Genomic DNA, 16,144 nt, shown 5'->3' on the forward strand with positions numbered 1-16,144 from the left:
AACAGTGCTCCTGATTCAAAAGACTAAGGGTTCTGGCACACGGGGGAGATTAGTCGCCCGCGATTAACTCCCTGTTCGCGGGCGACTAATCTCCCCGAGTTGCCTACCCCTGCCATCCCACCGGCGAACATGTAAGTCGCCGGCGGGATGGCAGACACGGCGGGGCAATTTCAGGGAATCGACGAAAAAGACTCGCGAGTCTTTTCCGGCGATTTGCGCGAAATCGCGCCGCCGCGTCTGCCATCCCGCCGGCGACTTACATGTTCGCCGGTGGGATGGCAGGGGTAGGCAACTCGGGGAGATTAGTCGCCCGCGAACAGGGAGTTAATCGCGGGCGACTAATCTCCCCCGTGTGCCAGAGCCCTAATGGCAGGGAACACAGTCTGGACAGGGATTCCACGAACCGTAAAACCCAAATCTCACTAACTAGATCAATTTAGATGGAATTCACATCTGCACTTTTACATCAAGCAGCTTACTCTAATGTTTGTTTACTTTGCAAATATACAGTTAATGTGCATTTTCAAACATACTCTTTCAAAGCTAAAGAGTAGTGGACTGCACCATGTGGTTAACAAAGTCAAAATGGAAATTACCATATCTAAAACCTAAATCTAATTCTATTTTCTCAGAAGGCTTGTAGATATGCATTTTAGGAAGTATGAACATTTTATTACAAATATTGTTCTGAACATCTAAAATACAGTTATGAAAAAAGGTGAGACAAACAGAAATCTATAGAGCCTGCCAAAAGGCTTATAATAAAAGTGAAACACTGAGAAAGAGAAGCCTGGCAGATGCCCCTTAAATACTAGGCCAGGCAGTATAATTAAAGAAAAAATGCAGACTTGGTCCATTAGAGCAATCAGAAAATCTTTCTCCCTCTCTTTCACCGGCACACACTGTCCTTTATTAATTATAAGTGGATTGCACAATGAGGCATGTGAGCAGAGTGAGAGGGTACAGTGAAGCTAATTTAGCAACAATAAAAAAGTTTTGAACCAAATTTAGTTTCTGCTTTCTTGACCACAATCCTAAAAAAATATCTTAAATGAGGATATAATTAAAATACTTACAATGGTATTTACTATTCAGTTAACAAGAAGAAAACAAGCATTTTATTTTAATGAGGAATCAACTTGCATTCCTTTCATATGGGAAAGAACATCTTAACTACAAATGAGATGAGCATGGGGGTCTTAAGAACACAAAGAAAACAAATGTTTTATATAACCTTACGTACACATTCGTCTGTACACCCCAATAAGGAGGAATTATGGGCAAACCTCAATGAACTTTTTCCCCAAACTCCAGAGAAACAGTCTGGCCTAGAAAGGTGATCTCCAGAAGCTAAATAAAATAGAAGGTCTTTAAGATGGACGGTGTTTTCAGTTGCAACAAACAGACAATGCAAAAGGAAGGGTGCCACATTTCTTCTTTATAAAGATATGAAACTGAGCAGGCTTGATGCAACTGAAAGGACTAATTGGCCTCTCTTCTGGTGCCATAGCTTTACACAGGTAAATGATGTACTAAAACGCCTCAAGCAGGAAAGATAGTCATCAGTCTAAAAAACCTGAGGGTGAGATTTAGAACTACAAAAAGACCTCTTAGATTTTCTGTGAATCATCTTTATCTATATCCCCAGCTGGAGTGGAGCATAACCAATAACCTCCTGGACTGCAGTTGTGGGTTGTTAATATTATGGGCTGAGGGCTGGCCTAACCACATGCAGGACCAATAAAACGCATACAACAACAAGCCTGATAACATGCAGCCTAAGGCCACATGCATATCTGCCTTTTTTGGTTGTGAATGTGATCTAGTTCATTGCACTGATTCAGAGTTATGTCTAATCAAATCCCACTTACAGCCTACAAGACTTGAATACTAGAGATGTGAATCAAGTTGGGAAATCAATAAGATTTCAAATAAGCCACATTATGCAATATACTGCAATCGATAATTTGTTTGAATCAACATGGTTTTATGGGCAATCTTCCACGTTTTCCAAAAAAAAATGGAATATTGAGTGAAGGGTTCTTATCAGTGACAATGCCAATGGTTGTAAGCTGGGCCCCTGGTAATCTGATCTATGCACATAGGAAAAGGGATGCAGGGTTTTTCCCACCAAATGTACATGTATTTAAATTCTGTCTGATTTCAAATGTGTTCCCCTTTATCTGATGACTTTATGCTGTAATAAAAAGCATTGTGCAAAGTGTAGTTCAAACTTTTAGTGAGTATGGCACTATGCCACACAAGCATACTTACTCTCTTTAGAGAGACTTGAACAAACAGCGAGAAAGCCTTACCTTGCAGATCTAGCAAGGCACCAATAAACGCCTTATTTCTTTAAAACATGTATAGCTGCTGCATTTTCTACATAGCTCCAAGTATCAACATACTGAATTCATGCTGCACTTGCATATCTCCAAAAGGTCCATTTTTTGCTGGAAAGTCCCTAACTGCTGACCCCCAAATGAGTGGGATTTACAGAAAAGTGAACTGGTGTTAAGGTAGATAACTGTATGCCTAATATGATCCTAGAAGAATCAGGGCATGGAGGAAGCACCTTGTTTTTAGGAACTGGAACGTTGGGAGGTATTCACTTGTTATTACTTTTTTTGTAAAGACAATGCAAAAACATATGTGTGGCCTTGGTGGAAAAGATCTGATGGTATAACAGCAACAGAAAAAAATAAAATGTGGTGGCACATGTGGCCTCTGTACACTCAAGGTTTCTTGGTTAATAAAAAAAAAAAAACGTACTGTCATTTTTTTTTGAAGACTAAGTACCCAAGGGCCTGTCCGTCAGATATCTATATAATAAACCGAGTGTGAAATCTCACACAGATAAATGTAAGGTACAAGAAAAACTAATCACCAATGGAAAAGTACAGACTTGTTCTGAATGACACTTTGCCATTATGATCTTTAATTATATATTGGAAAAAAAAAAAAGACACTGACAGTCTGCGGCCTGCTCCCTGGTCAGTCCCCCTTCTCCCCCACTGTCTTTTATTAACATAAACAAATTAGCAGCTATGTGATAGACTCCGCAAAAATTTAAATTCACTTTCAAAACTGTCCAAAATGGCAGTATCCGTTAAAGGATTTAGTAGCTCTTTCTGTATCAAGGCTCTTCAAGCAAATGTGTTTTTTAAGCAGACATGGTTTGTTTGGCACCATCTTAAAGGAAAAGGAAAGCCTAAGTCACTTGTGGTGTCAAAATGTTAGGCACCCCCAAGTGACTTAAATCGCTTACCTTTTACCCTGGGCTGGTGCCCCTGTTAAGAGAGAACAGCACCAGCCCGGGGTAGCTGCGAACGATCCTGTCTTCCGTGTTGGCGCATTGCGCATGCGCAGTACAGTGAAAAGCCGAACTTTAACAAGAAAGTCGCTTTTGACTCTAATGCGCATACAGTGGCCCAGGGATTTCGCCGCAGAAGAAACGTGGAAGAAGGAAGCGCTCGTTACAGGTACCCCAGGCTGGTGCTGTTTTCTACTAACAGGGGCACCAGCCAGGGTTAAAAGGTAGGCGATTAAAGTCACTTGGGGGTGCCTAACATTTTGGCATCCCCAAGTGACTTAGCCTTTCTTTCCCTTTAAGTAGTTGTTAGCAGTATACATTTACATAGTAGATACAGTTAAAAAAGATACATGTCCATCAAGCTTAATGTGTTGCAGTATGTATTTTATTATCAAATAATATTACCTGTAAAAATGAAATACTTTTTAAAAGCTCCATTACAGAAATAAATAAGAGTATGAGAACTATGATCCAGAAAATCAATAGCCAAAAAGCTCTGAATGGAATTCTCATTTCCCAAGTATGTTATTTAACTAAACAGTAGTTTTTGGCTGATTTCCTTTATAAAGGCCACAGCACTCCGTTATCGTTTAATATCATTATATTTTATAGGAGAAAAAAACGTTTTTTATAAAAACAAGTTGTTATTTAAAGGTAAGCTCTGTATTCTGGTGTAATACAGTAGAGCCTGATTTTAAGTACCTGGATTTAATGTTTTTATAGAATTTACACTATTTTTCGTGGCCATTTAGCGTAAAATCAGGTTCTACTATATTAGACTTTAAAAAAATAAAATGTGCATACCTACTGGTTATTGTAAAAGGCACTTTTGTAGCCCTCCATACATCAAAACCCTCTCAATGTAGCCCTTCACTGCTTTTGAATTTTATATGGCTACCTTACATGAAAACACAAAAGAGTTTTGCATTAAGTAAAATAACTTACTTCTACTGAGGGGATGTTAACCACTCCTGTAGACCTCCTCTTTTCTCGAAGCTTTCTCTTCTCAATCTGTCCCTTACCCTTCCTGGCACTAGGTCCACTGCAACTCTTCTTTTCTTTTGCCTTTGTGTGAGTTTCCTGTGAAACTGGTGGGGTGGACTCATCCTGCACGTTTCCTGCAGATACCCCATCTTGCACAGGACCAGGCACTTTCTTTTGCTGCATCACAGTAGATGGAACTATTGGATCCTCATCTGCCTTCTTATTTGCAGGACCTTTATTGATTGAGGGTGCTGCAGATACTGGGTTGTTTGTAGGTGCTGCATTGCAGTTACCATTGTTGTTCAACTCACTGCTAGCTTTATTGACAATGTCATTGCCTCCACATTCTCCTCCCCCTCCTCCTCCTGTGGCTGCTATCAGTAACTCATTTGCAAGCATTTTGGCTCTCATCTTCTCTCTCTTGGCTTTCCACTCCTCCAAGAAATCAGTTGTGTTAGAGGAAGATGGGTTGTGTGACTTGTATCCCCCACTTGCCATGTTGTCTCCAAGTCAATGATGATCACACAGGTCCACAAATCTTCAGTACATTAAATGGACACTTGACGAAAACAAGAGCACAAACATATAAGCATCTGTGGGAACGTAACCTTGAAGAGAAAAAAAAAAACACATCTGTCAATAACAGCTATTTTGTCCTGCTCATAGTAATCATTTAATAAAACTGCTACGTTTCAACAATATAATAATATCTCTGGAGAGTTAAAGGGATGAACTCTGTGTCTTTTTATGCAGACCATAAGTTAGACAGCATCCCTTACTATGTTCAGATGCCAATGGGAGTGGGTCTACTGCTTGACTGATGAGACATTCTCTGTGCCTCTCAGTTTTCTTTAGACACCTGATAAGCAGTGGCAAGCATTAGGACTGCTCCAGCCTCTGCAAAGAAGCAGAGTGAAATTAGCTATACTGGAAAAAAAGAAAGTAGCCCTAGTTATTAATGTAATTGTTTAGTAATATTTAAAAAAATAATTAAATAATAGAACAAATAACAGGTTTAAAGGGGTGGTTCACCTTTAAGTTAACTTTTAGTATGTTATAGAATGGCCAGTTATAAGCAACATTTCAACTGGTCTTCATTATTATTGCAGAACAAATCCTGAAATAATTAAAAAACTACAAATAAAAAAATAAGACCAATTGCAAATTGTCTGAGAATCTCACTTTCTATATCATAATAAAAGTTAACCCAAAGGTGAACAACCCCTTTAAGTGTGATGTTCATCTTCCTAAATTTGCCCTAGCCACCAGGAAGTGGTTTGAATGAGAGAAAGGAAGATGAATAGGTGAGTCGCTGAAGAGAGATATAAGCAATACAAAGTACCAATGCAATTGAAGCATCCCAGAGCAATAGTTTTTTTTACTCCTAGGGTCAATATCACTCATATGCAAGCTGGAAAAAGACAGAACTCAAAAACTATTAAAAATTAAATCCAATTTAAAGGTTGCTAAGAATAGGACATAACATATCATACTAAAAGGTAAACTATGCCTTTAACAGCTGGATATCAGGCTATTGTAAAAAAAAAAAAATGCCTTAACTGCTGAAACAAAGTAATGTATTGCTTGTCTCTGAAGTAACAAGGATTAAATAAATCAAATTTACAGGGAGGAAGCAAGGAAAAGAACAGCCTTTTCCTTAACAATGTTTTGGTGTCCCAGAATTTAAAGATAAGCAAACCTCCACTCAGCAGCCAAAAAAAAATCATGAGAACTGGACATCAAACGCACAGCTTGTTACCAGCTTAAGGGGCATATCTGAATTGTGCCAGTAATACAAAGCACATGCCGTTTCTATTCAATTTTCTGCTGCCATCACAACAATCAGATCTTTTGCCCTGTTGCATGTGCCCTTCCTTATCCAAAACCCTGACTACAACTGCAGCTATTTGGTATACAAAGGTACTGATGCTGTGCTGCTTGTTTCGTCAAACTGAAAAGCATCTGCATCTTCATTTTCCTTATTCTCAGAATATTTATTTTTTACAATAGCATTTTTTTTTTTACAAAGCTACAGAAAAGGGGTAATTGTTGTTTTGCGGGCGGGGAGGGCGGGAGAGAGCATTCTGGCCACTGCTGAATTGGCTGCTCTGTCGCTCTCATCTGAGCTAACACTGGCTACTCTGTCAGTCACATCTAGCTAGGCAGCAACAGGTACATGCTGTGGCTTGTTTCACATGACAGCTACTATTGCACAAAGCTTCAAATGTAGCTGCCAACTCCTGGGACCTATCTATGGGCACTTCTAGCTATTCTTTCATGACCCTACAGTCACATTTGCAACTACAGCTGCTTATTTACCAACAGGTTGTGTCCTTGATTCTTTCCAATAATTCTGTGTTTATTTCCCAGCATGACAACTTTGCATGCTAATAAACGATCACAAACATTTGTGCCTCAAATCACAATTTTGTCAATGGTGGTTATTCTATGGGTGGACAGGGCTATGCCTATATTACACAGTTAGGTTGAAGACACACTGAGCTACTAGTAGCAGCTACTTGTCGTGGCTACTAAAATAGACAATGCTGATCATTTACTGATAATTTTCTGTGTGTTTTAGCAGAGGCAATTCTCAGTATTGTCTATGGCAGGGTGTTTTCTGCAGTTTAGTAGCCTTGAAAAAGTAGCGGCTACTAGTAGCCCAGTGTGTCTTCACCCTTAAAAAGGTCTGGGTATCCTATGTGTAACACTTGTCAGGTAAGGAGCAATTGCCAGACTGAAAACAGACCACACTGGCCAGCACATGACCACTAATAAGCTGCCAAATGGGTGTAGGTTTATGAAACAATACAATGCCAGACTGTGGTACCTGTGCCAATGCATACCACGGCCCCATAGAAAAAAATAATTTGGAGTGGCTTGTTAAATGTCAGACAACAAAGCTCCCTAGTGACAGATTATTAACAGCTAGCCAGCACAGAGCAGCCTGTCACAGCAGCAGCACGTCACTGAGCAAGCCATTAGCCACATTCCCTATCAATCCACTAAAGGAGACAAACACTGCATTGGTATATATGTGTGTATTGGCATTTATACAGTCCTACTTATAGCTGTACATTAAAACAAATCATTAACAGAACCCACTGGGAACAATACAATCATAAAATATAACCACGAAAACACAATGACAGAATATTAAGAGACAAGAAGGTCCCTGCCCCACAGAGCTTGCAATCTAAGCGGGTTGGTTAGCAATGTAAGCACGATTCTGTGCCCCAGAGCTCCCACCACTCACTTTGTACCTCAGCTCCAGGCCTTTGAACGTTTCAGATCAAACCAATAGTTTATAGTCAATGATTTGCCCTTCAAGCAACAATTTCTTTGTAAACTTTTGCCTGATTACAAAATAGTTCTGCGCTACAGAAACTGCTCTCCCACCTGATGCACTTCCCTGCGCTGCTCCAACACTACAATCCCTAGCATCGCACGGCAGCAGCTACAAACACCGGGAGCTGGAACCCAACAACAGCTGCTGCGCCGCAGGTTAACTACAGCGCTTAAAGGGAGCGCATCAGTAAGTAGCAGATAAGGCAAACTTATGGTAGAAATAATAATCCCCCCACGAAGTGAGCTGCCCCAGGTGGGCCGGCAAGTTGGCATGAGCGAGCCCATTACCTGCGCTGAGCGGGGGGAGAATCCAATGTGACACGAGTTCGGAATTCCCAGGACAAGGTGCGACGCCTCTCGCTCCTTTACTCACCTCTCCAGCTCTCGCTCGTTTGTTCGCTCAGTCCCTCGTCCCGGAAGAAGCCGAGACATTCCGATCAGTTCCGTAGATGGCCGATCTCCCGCGGGCACAGGGAGGCGGGCTTAGAAATCGTAACGAATGTTATCGAAACTCCCTCGAACTAAGCAGACGGCTTTTGACAAAAACTTCGTTAGGCATGGGAGACTCCTGTTTGCTGTAGGAATACTTTGCAGTGCGTTGCGCATTGGTCAGGGGCTGCTGGAAGCTGTAGTTTCGGCTTCTTATTGGACAGTGGGTCAGACAGTAGGTCAGGAAGCTGTGAGTTGCTTGGAAGGAATTACCTGTGCAACTGAACCCACAGTGGGAGGGACTGGGGTACCGGTGAGATTCCTGAGTGACATGGGTTAGAGCTTGCAGCTTGGCTAGGGTCGTGCAGAAATAGAGGTCTGACCTAGAGAAATAGAGGTGTCTGTGAGACTTTAGGGGGTCTGCTCTGCCTAGAGTTGTGGCCCCAGCATGACAATAAACCATTACTGGCCTGGGGCAGGTAACAGTGGCTACCCTGAATCATGTCTCTGGAGATGTACATTGCATTTCTAGGAGCAGGGTACACGTCTAGGGGCCCATTCATGAAACCACAAATTTTCACTAGTTAAAAGCACTATTGGAAAAAATTCGGAGTAACCACGATAATTTCTGATGTGCGAAAATTGCAAGAAAATTCTTTTCTTGGTCGTATGAAAATTGGTGGTTGCTATCCAAAAGTCACTAAATTTTCGTATCCATTTTCGTAAACCTTACTGGTTTTGTAACTTCATGTATAATTTTAGAAGCCTTCCATAGGACTCAATGGCACTCTGCAGCTCCAACCTGGCCAAAAGAAAGTCACAATACTGAAGCTTGAATGAATTCCGAAATGGTCGTAGTCTTTGCGAAAAATACGACTTTTTCATGGAAGATAACGCAAACTGTGAAAAAGTTGCATAATTTTAACAACATTATCATGGTCATTACGAAAAGTTTTATAAATTAGAAAAAATAAGTTTTTTTTTCTGGGGAAAATTATCGTGCTTTCATGAATGGGCCCCCTAATCTGATCTGGGTTGTCCCTTGCCCAGCATTCTTTGTGCCATTGTTATTAACTGAAAAAAATAAAAAGGAGGTATTTTTTGAGAAAATGTTTAACTGTTACAGTGCCAGGTGCTTCATATGACTGCCATTCAATTGTTAGCATTTTACATTCTGCTTAGGTGCATGATCTGATACATTAAACCCTAGAAACTCAAAGGGTTCTCTGTTATGTGAAAGTAAGGCCGTGGGGCACTTGCACACCTGCCTTAAAGTAATTTAGGTGCCAAAGATTCTGTATGAACTGCCTGCTTTATTGGGCAATGATTGCTAGGCTGGCAAATAGCCGTTGGCAACGGATGCAGCATAAAGTGTCCTGGTTTGGTAGCACAGCAGGGGATATTATTTCATCTATTTACACAAATCTGCCCAAGTGTGACACCAGCCACAAGAAAGCAGATTCATGAAATATATATGTACAATATACAGTCAGTGTGTAAAAAATCCTATTGTTTAATGTTTAAGTGTTTTTTTTTTAGTAGACTTAAGTTTATGGTGATTTAATAACAAATCATTATAGGAATGTCGCTAACAGGTCCATGCTGCTTATGTCAGTGCACAGTGATGTCTGGGCGGAAGGAAGCAGATCTGTGTTTTCTCCCTCGGCATAGATAAGCAAGCGTAGAAAATGCATGGCCCTTATAGGAAAGATATCCACCTCTGAATGCCTTCTCCAGGAACTTTGTGATAGTAGTTTAGTATGATCAGATTGCTAATGCCTACTACAAATGCACTGTGGGACGAATAAATAATGATCTAGTGTTTTGTTAAGATGAATCCTTTGCTATAGTATCCACTATTTGGCCAATGCAAAAAATTATTGACGTGGTGCATCCCTGCCTTTAAAATACAAACAGATTATAATACATTGATATTAAAACCTTGCCTTTACAGAATCTAGAAACATTATACATGCAGGACAAGAGGTCCTCTGGCTGTATGTTTTTGGTTAGAGAAAGGACCTAGAAAAAACAGGTCAAGCAGATCATACAAACTCATTGCAGATAGGATCCCTTCAGTGCTAATCACTGGGCCACAATGCTGCTGTTTTATTACATAACCCAGTTCGAGAAAGTAATATTTCTAGGGCTAATCCAGAAGACTAGTTATGTCTATAGGATTGAATGTCAATAAATGCAATGTCAGACAGCTACATTTTGTTGAAATACTGTATGTGAAATCCAGTATTCCATTTAACATAAAACTTATTCTACACCTCAAAATCCTGATAATACCTGTATATACAGTATGTCTGTTAATTGTGACTCTACATAACTTATCACACAATCTGCCCTATGCACTGGGAAAATGTTAGGCTGAGGAATGCAAATAAATTGTTACATATATAAACAACTGTAAGAAAAACATAATAAAGACTATAGGTCTGATATGTTAATGATCTTTAACTTTTTACAAGCTGTACTGATGCATGCTGCTTGTAAAATAGTCAACAACAGCTTTAGAATTAATTTATTTCCCATGTCCATGCATAATAGATGTCTAAACTTTTCCCTGACAGTCAGAAAATAGCACACAGACCATTACATAATGGTGGATTAAGGTAAAAGGGCAATATTTACTGATAGTACAAGCTACTCACTGCTTCCTTCCCTGCATTCAGTGTTGCTAAGGCTGATGCCACACGTGGCGTTTTTACGCTGCGTATTTTCTAATTCTCTCGGCGGCTGAAAAACGCCTGATATCATCATCCATAGAAATAGCTTGAAAAGACGCGCAGCAAACCACACAAAGCAGAAATACGCTAGAAAACGCCTAAGCACGGATTTTTCAAGCGTTGGCTGAAATACGCCAGTACTTGCAAAGCAAGCTATTCCTATGGATACGCAAAGGCAGCTGCCAGACCTAGCGGAAATACGCGGCGTTTTTTGCTATTTCACACTATTAGCACCATGGCAACGGGATTTGCTTACGTCACCAGTACTAGGCTGAAAAACGCCATGTGTGGCTTGTGCGGCGTTTTTAGGCTGAGAAAAAACGCAGCGTAAAAACGCCACGTGTGGCATCAGCCTAAAAGGTGGCAAGTGGCAAGAAATGTAAAACTGCGCACAAAGCCAACTACAAATAGAACAAAGTAATGCATGCACAAACCAAGCCAACATTTGCAATAACCAACATCTTGCTGTATCATCTACTATACTGGACTCAAGTACAGTCAACCAACAAAGCAAAGACAGCTTCTACCTGGGTTGGTGCAGTTTTGTTGAACAGTAGCACCAGCCCTGTGTATCAGGTAAGTGATTTTAATCACTGGGGCAGCCTAACATTGTGGCACCCCCCCCAGTGATTTTTAAGTTTAGTTTGCCTGTAACTGTATTGTTAACATTCCTTCTCATTAAAGGTTATTTAGAAGTTTAGGTTTAGGTATTTAAACATTGAAAAAGTTACCTATTTAGGCTTTTATCTTGGGGAAATTGCCAGCATCATAAATAAGCAACCATAGTACTCTGGTATAAATGTATAAAAATCCTGTGCCAACATCTGGCAGTAGGACACTTGTCAGTTAGCTGTCTGTCATTGTTGGAGGGTTATCACAATGGGTTTTTTCACCACTGCTCTTTATCTGCTCGCATACCAGATGGATTTTGCACCTTTGCAACTTCCTGGTTTGAGGGAAGCATTGGGAATAAACCTATGATATTTCACTGTGGCTTTCATTGTCTAAATTCATGGTATGCCTGACACATTATCTTCAGATGAAAGCTTATCCTATAATTAGTTGCAGGAATGCAGAAGAATTGCCAGGTTAAAAGCTAAAACCATGGAAGGGAGATGCAAGTTAAATACAGAGTTTAATAATAAATATATTATGATTTTAACCATGTAGGGCAGAAACTGGTTCATATGTTCCTACAGCCAAGAAATGCAAAAGAAGCTCCAATTTAACCATCATTTTGTGCTACACTGTGTGGCTTTCCTTATAGTGTTCATGTCTGACCTCTAAATATCTGTAATTATGTTAAAGCAGCTAAGAAGGCTAATAATGTATTTTAATGTAAGAACACTCATTATAAAAGTTAAGTGGCTCAGTTTTAGCCAAAATGGAAGTGGAAATCCTTTCAAAGGATCACCGTTAATTAATATTAGCCCAGGTGCATAAACCCTGGGCTCTTCCCCAAAGTTTGTATGGAACTGATAAAACGGTAGCTCACCCAGTAACTTGGCAGGTCCGGGTGTAAAAAACCCTGGACCCTCCACCTCCAGCTCAAAACCATGGAAGGGAGATGCAAATAAAACTCAGAGTTAAATAATAAATATATTATGCTTTTAACCCTGTAGGGCAGAAACTGATTCATATGTTCCAAAAGCCAAGAAATGCAAAAGAAGCTCCAATGTAACCATCATTTTGTGCTACACTGTGTGGCTTTCCTTATAGTGTTCATGTCTGACCTCTAAAGCTCTGTAATTATGTTAAAGCAGCTAAGAAGGCTAATAATGTATTTTAATGTAAGAACACTCATTATAAAACTTAAGTAGCTCAGTTTTAACCAAAATGGAGGGTAAAATCTTTTCAAGTGCTCACTGTTTATTAATATTAGCCCAGGTGCATAAACCCTGGACTCTTCCCCAAAGTTTGTATGGAAATGATAAAACAGTAGCCCACACAGTAACTTGACTGGTCCAGGTGTAAAAAACCCCAGACCCTTCACCTCCAGCTCAAAACTTCAAATAACTTCAGGCAAAACCAAAGGAAATACTGCACTTATCGAAGAGATATAGTGGATCAGGTGCAGCGCCCCCAAACCCTTAGCTTGGGGTGTAATGTAGAACCAGATTGCAGAAAAATGGCACGCATTCCTTTGTCCACTTTAAAACTTGTGTTACAGAGGTCTAAAACAATGAAGTCCTGACACGTGTCTCAAACAAAATAGGCGTTTGTATTTGTTTGAGATTTGTGCCTATGATTTTTAAATATGAAACACATCAGGATTTCATTGTTTTAGACCTCTGGGGACTGGGGTAGTGCAGGGGGTACTGCCCCAGGAGCCCCGCACCCACCAAGATTCCCCACCAGGTGCGCCCCTCTAACCCCATGCAGGGGCCCCTGCCACCCACCCAACAGCATCCCCTGAACGCGTATATGTAAAACGAATCAGGGGAGGATACCGGGGGAGGGGTAAAACAGGGATAGGGTCTGGGCCTCTGGGCCCCACTGGGGTTTTTTCCCAATATCCCTGCGGCCTAGTCCGAACCTGCCAAGGAATGAGTGCCATGTCTCTGCAATCTTTCTGCAATCTATTTTTAATGTAAGCAAAATAATTTGGGCAGTACAAACTGTGTCCTTCATGGTATTCCTGTTGTGCTTTTTTTCTAGGATAAGAGTAACCTGTATTTAAAGCCTGTCTTTATAGGGCTCCTTATGTGCTTTGTACAGGATCATCTTCTTAGGTATCAGTATTGTGCATGTGAACACCCATATGCCACTCACATGCAATCCTTTACGTGCCAGACAAAAATAGCACCTGCCTGTGCGCTATTTACATTCCAGTGCAAATATCTGTATCCTATACAGGAAATGCAAAGCTTCACACAAACAAAGCAAAAAGGTATGTTGTAGGCAAGATAACATGATCGTTTTCGCCTGATTTTTTAATTTTGCACCTTGCCCCACTTTTGTAATGGAGCCAGTATATATTTTAATATTTAATCTACAGTTTGTGTTATTTGTCATGAATAGTTTTGCACACCATAATAAAATAATGATGTCATTTTATACTTGATTTATCTGCCTTTCAAACCAAGCAGGGAAGTCAGAATCTCACTTCCATTTCAAGTTGCACCTGCAGGGCTGTGGAGTCGGAGTCGGCAAAAAATGAACCGACTCCGACTCCTACTAAATTTAAATGGGAATAAAAAAAAAAAAATAAAGCAAGTTTAAATGTCCCAATTCACAAACAGTCATAATTAATTACTTCTCTGCTATAAGAATAAAGCCCAATGCACGCAGTGCATAAACAAACACGTTGAGTGACCATGAAGCTTTTCATTGACTGTATGCTTCACTAAATGGGACGTAATGCACAGTTACGGTGCGGCAGCTCCACTGCATCGTGTTCCTCTGTTACAGGGAACACAATGCTCACTGGGAACCTAGCCTAACCCTCACTGATAACTAATTAAGTAAAAAAAATTTGCAGGAATAGAAATACTTGTATACGTGAAGGGAATGGATAGTCAATAGTTTAAAGGAACAGTAACACCAAAAAATGAAAGTGTATAAAAGTAACTAAAATATAATGTGCTGCTGCCCTGCACTGTGTGTTTACTTTATTTAGTTTATATAAATACCCCGCTGTGTAGCCCCGGGGGCAGCCATTCCTGCACTGGTACAGCTGGGGTGTTTGCTACAGAAACCCTACTATAGTTTATATAAATACCCCGCTGTGTAGCCATGGGGGCAGCCATTCCTGCACTGGTACAGCTGGGGTGTTTGCTACAGAAACCCTACTATAGTTTATATTAATACCCCGCTGTGTAGCCATGGGGGCAGCCATTCCTGCACTGGTACAGCTGGGGTGTTTGCTACGGAAACCCTACTATAGTTTATATTAATACCCCGCTGTGTAGCCCCGGGGGCAGCCATTCCTGCACTGGTACAGCTGGGGTGTTTGCTACAGAAACCCTACTATAGTTTATATAAATACCCCGCTGTGTAGCCCCGGGGGCAGCCATTCCTGCACTGGTACAGCTGGGGTGTTTGCTACAGAAACCCTACTATAGTTTATATAAATAAGCTGCTGTGTAGCCATGGGGGCAGCCATTCCTGCACTGGTACAGCTGGGGTGTTTGCTACGGAAACCCTACTATAGTTTATATTAATACCCCGCTGTGTAGCCCCGGGGGCAGCCATTCAAAGGAGAAAAGGCACAGGCACATAGCAGATAACAGATAAAACACCATTGTATTCTACGGAACTTGTTTGTTATCTGCTATGTAACCTGTGCCTTTTCTCCTTTTTTCCAGCTTGAATGGCTGCCCCCGTGGCTACACAGCAGCTTATTATATAAATTATAGTAGTTTTACTGTAGCAAACACACCAGTTTTACCAGTGCAGGGCAACAGTGCATTATATTTTTATTACTTTAAAGCTCTTTTATTTTTTGGTGTTACTGTTCCTTTAAGACTGAAGCTTTAAAACATTTGAAAAACTGCTGTAATTCAGCTTTGGGATTCTAGGGAAATCATTAGGAGTAGGAGTATAGATAAAATTGTCTATCAGTTTATTATCAGTTCAGTTGTGTTTTAAGTGCCCCTTCCTGGATGTATAAAATAAATTAGCATATTAAAAACAGAGGAGTCGGAGTCGTGGAGTCGGAGTCGGAAGTATCAGAAACTGAGCAGTCGGAGTCGGAGAATTTATCTACCGACTCCACAGCCCTGTGCACCTGGCCAGACACTTGCTGCCAATATTAGTAAATGGGAACAAAATTAACAGATATTAGATTTGATTTGCCTAATTGTGTATGAAAACTCTCCAGCTGAATTATTTTAAAATATTGGCGTACCCCAGTAACCCCAATAACCAACAAGATAAAATGGAAATATTCTACACCAGTGCTGTCCAACTGGCGGCCCGCGACCCCCCTCTGTGTGGCCCCCCACCTGTCTGGCTGCTTTGATGGCTTACTCTTGTGTAAGCTCTAAATGGTATCAGTACTGTGATTAACTGCCCCCCTGCATGGTTCTCACCTCAGATTCAGGCTGTAATCAGGCTGTATTGTTTAAATATGTAATCGCTTGTGTTGTTCACACCTTTTAATCTCTGCATTGTTCACCCCCTGTAGTGTTCACACCTCAGGCTCAGGCTGTAATCACCCCCATTGTTCCCCTGTTCACACCTCAGGAGCAGTAGAAACCCACAAATAATCCCTGCACACTACAAAAAGAACATATACTGAGGTGGTACTGCAATTAAAAAGTTTTTTAATATATAGTTATTGTGCAGACTGTAGGAGCAGTGCCAGCATTGTGTCACTGTAGGCTGCCTGTGT

The 16,144-nt window shown here is 40.7% G+C and overlaps 1 protein-coding gene across 7 annotated transcripts in view; it reads right to left on the reverse strand.

Moving 5' to 3' along the window:
- Positions 1–8,311, reverse strand: part of pawr (PRKC, apoptosis, WT1, regulator) — a 59,594-nt gene extending 51,283 nt beyond the window's left edge. The window contains exons 1-2 of one of the 7 annotated variants that reach the window (XM_031898948.1): positions 7,934–8,311; positions 4,259–4,905 (exon numbers count right to left, since the gene is read on the reverse strand). In XM_031898948.1, the coding sequence (XP_031754808.1) occupies positions 4,259–4,795 (537 nt within the window). In that variant the 5' untranslated portion in view covers positions 4,796–4,905; positions 7,934–8,311. Of the gene's footprint in view, positions 1–4,258; positions 4,906–7,696; positions 7,847–7,933 lie in introns of those variants that run through there. The other 6 variants (XM_031898947.1, XM_031898945.1, XM_031898944.1 and 3 more) reach the window with 6 other exon arrangements.
- Between the last annotated feature and the right edge of the window lie 7,833 nt (positions 8,312–16,144).

Source organism: Xenopus tropicalis, chromosome 3 (assembly GCF_000004195.4).
Source record: "Xenopus tropicalis strain Nigerian chromosome 3, UCB_Xtro_10.0, whole genome shotgun sequence".
Classification (NCBI taxonomy): domain Eukaryota; kingdom Metazoa; phylum Chordata; class Amphibia; order Anura; family Pipidae; genus Xenopus; species Xenopus tropicalis.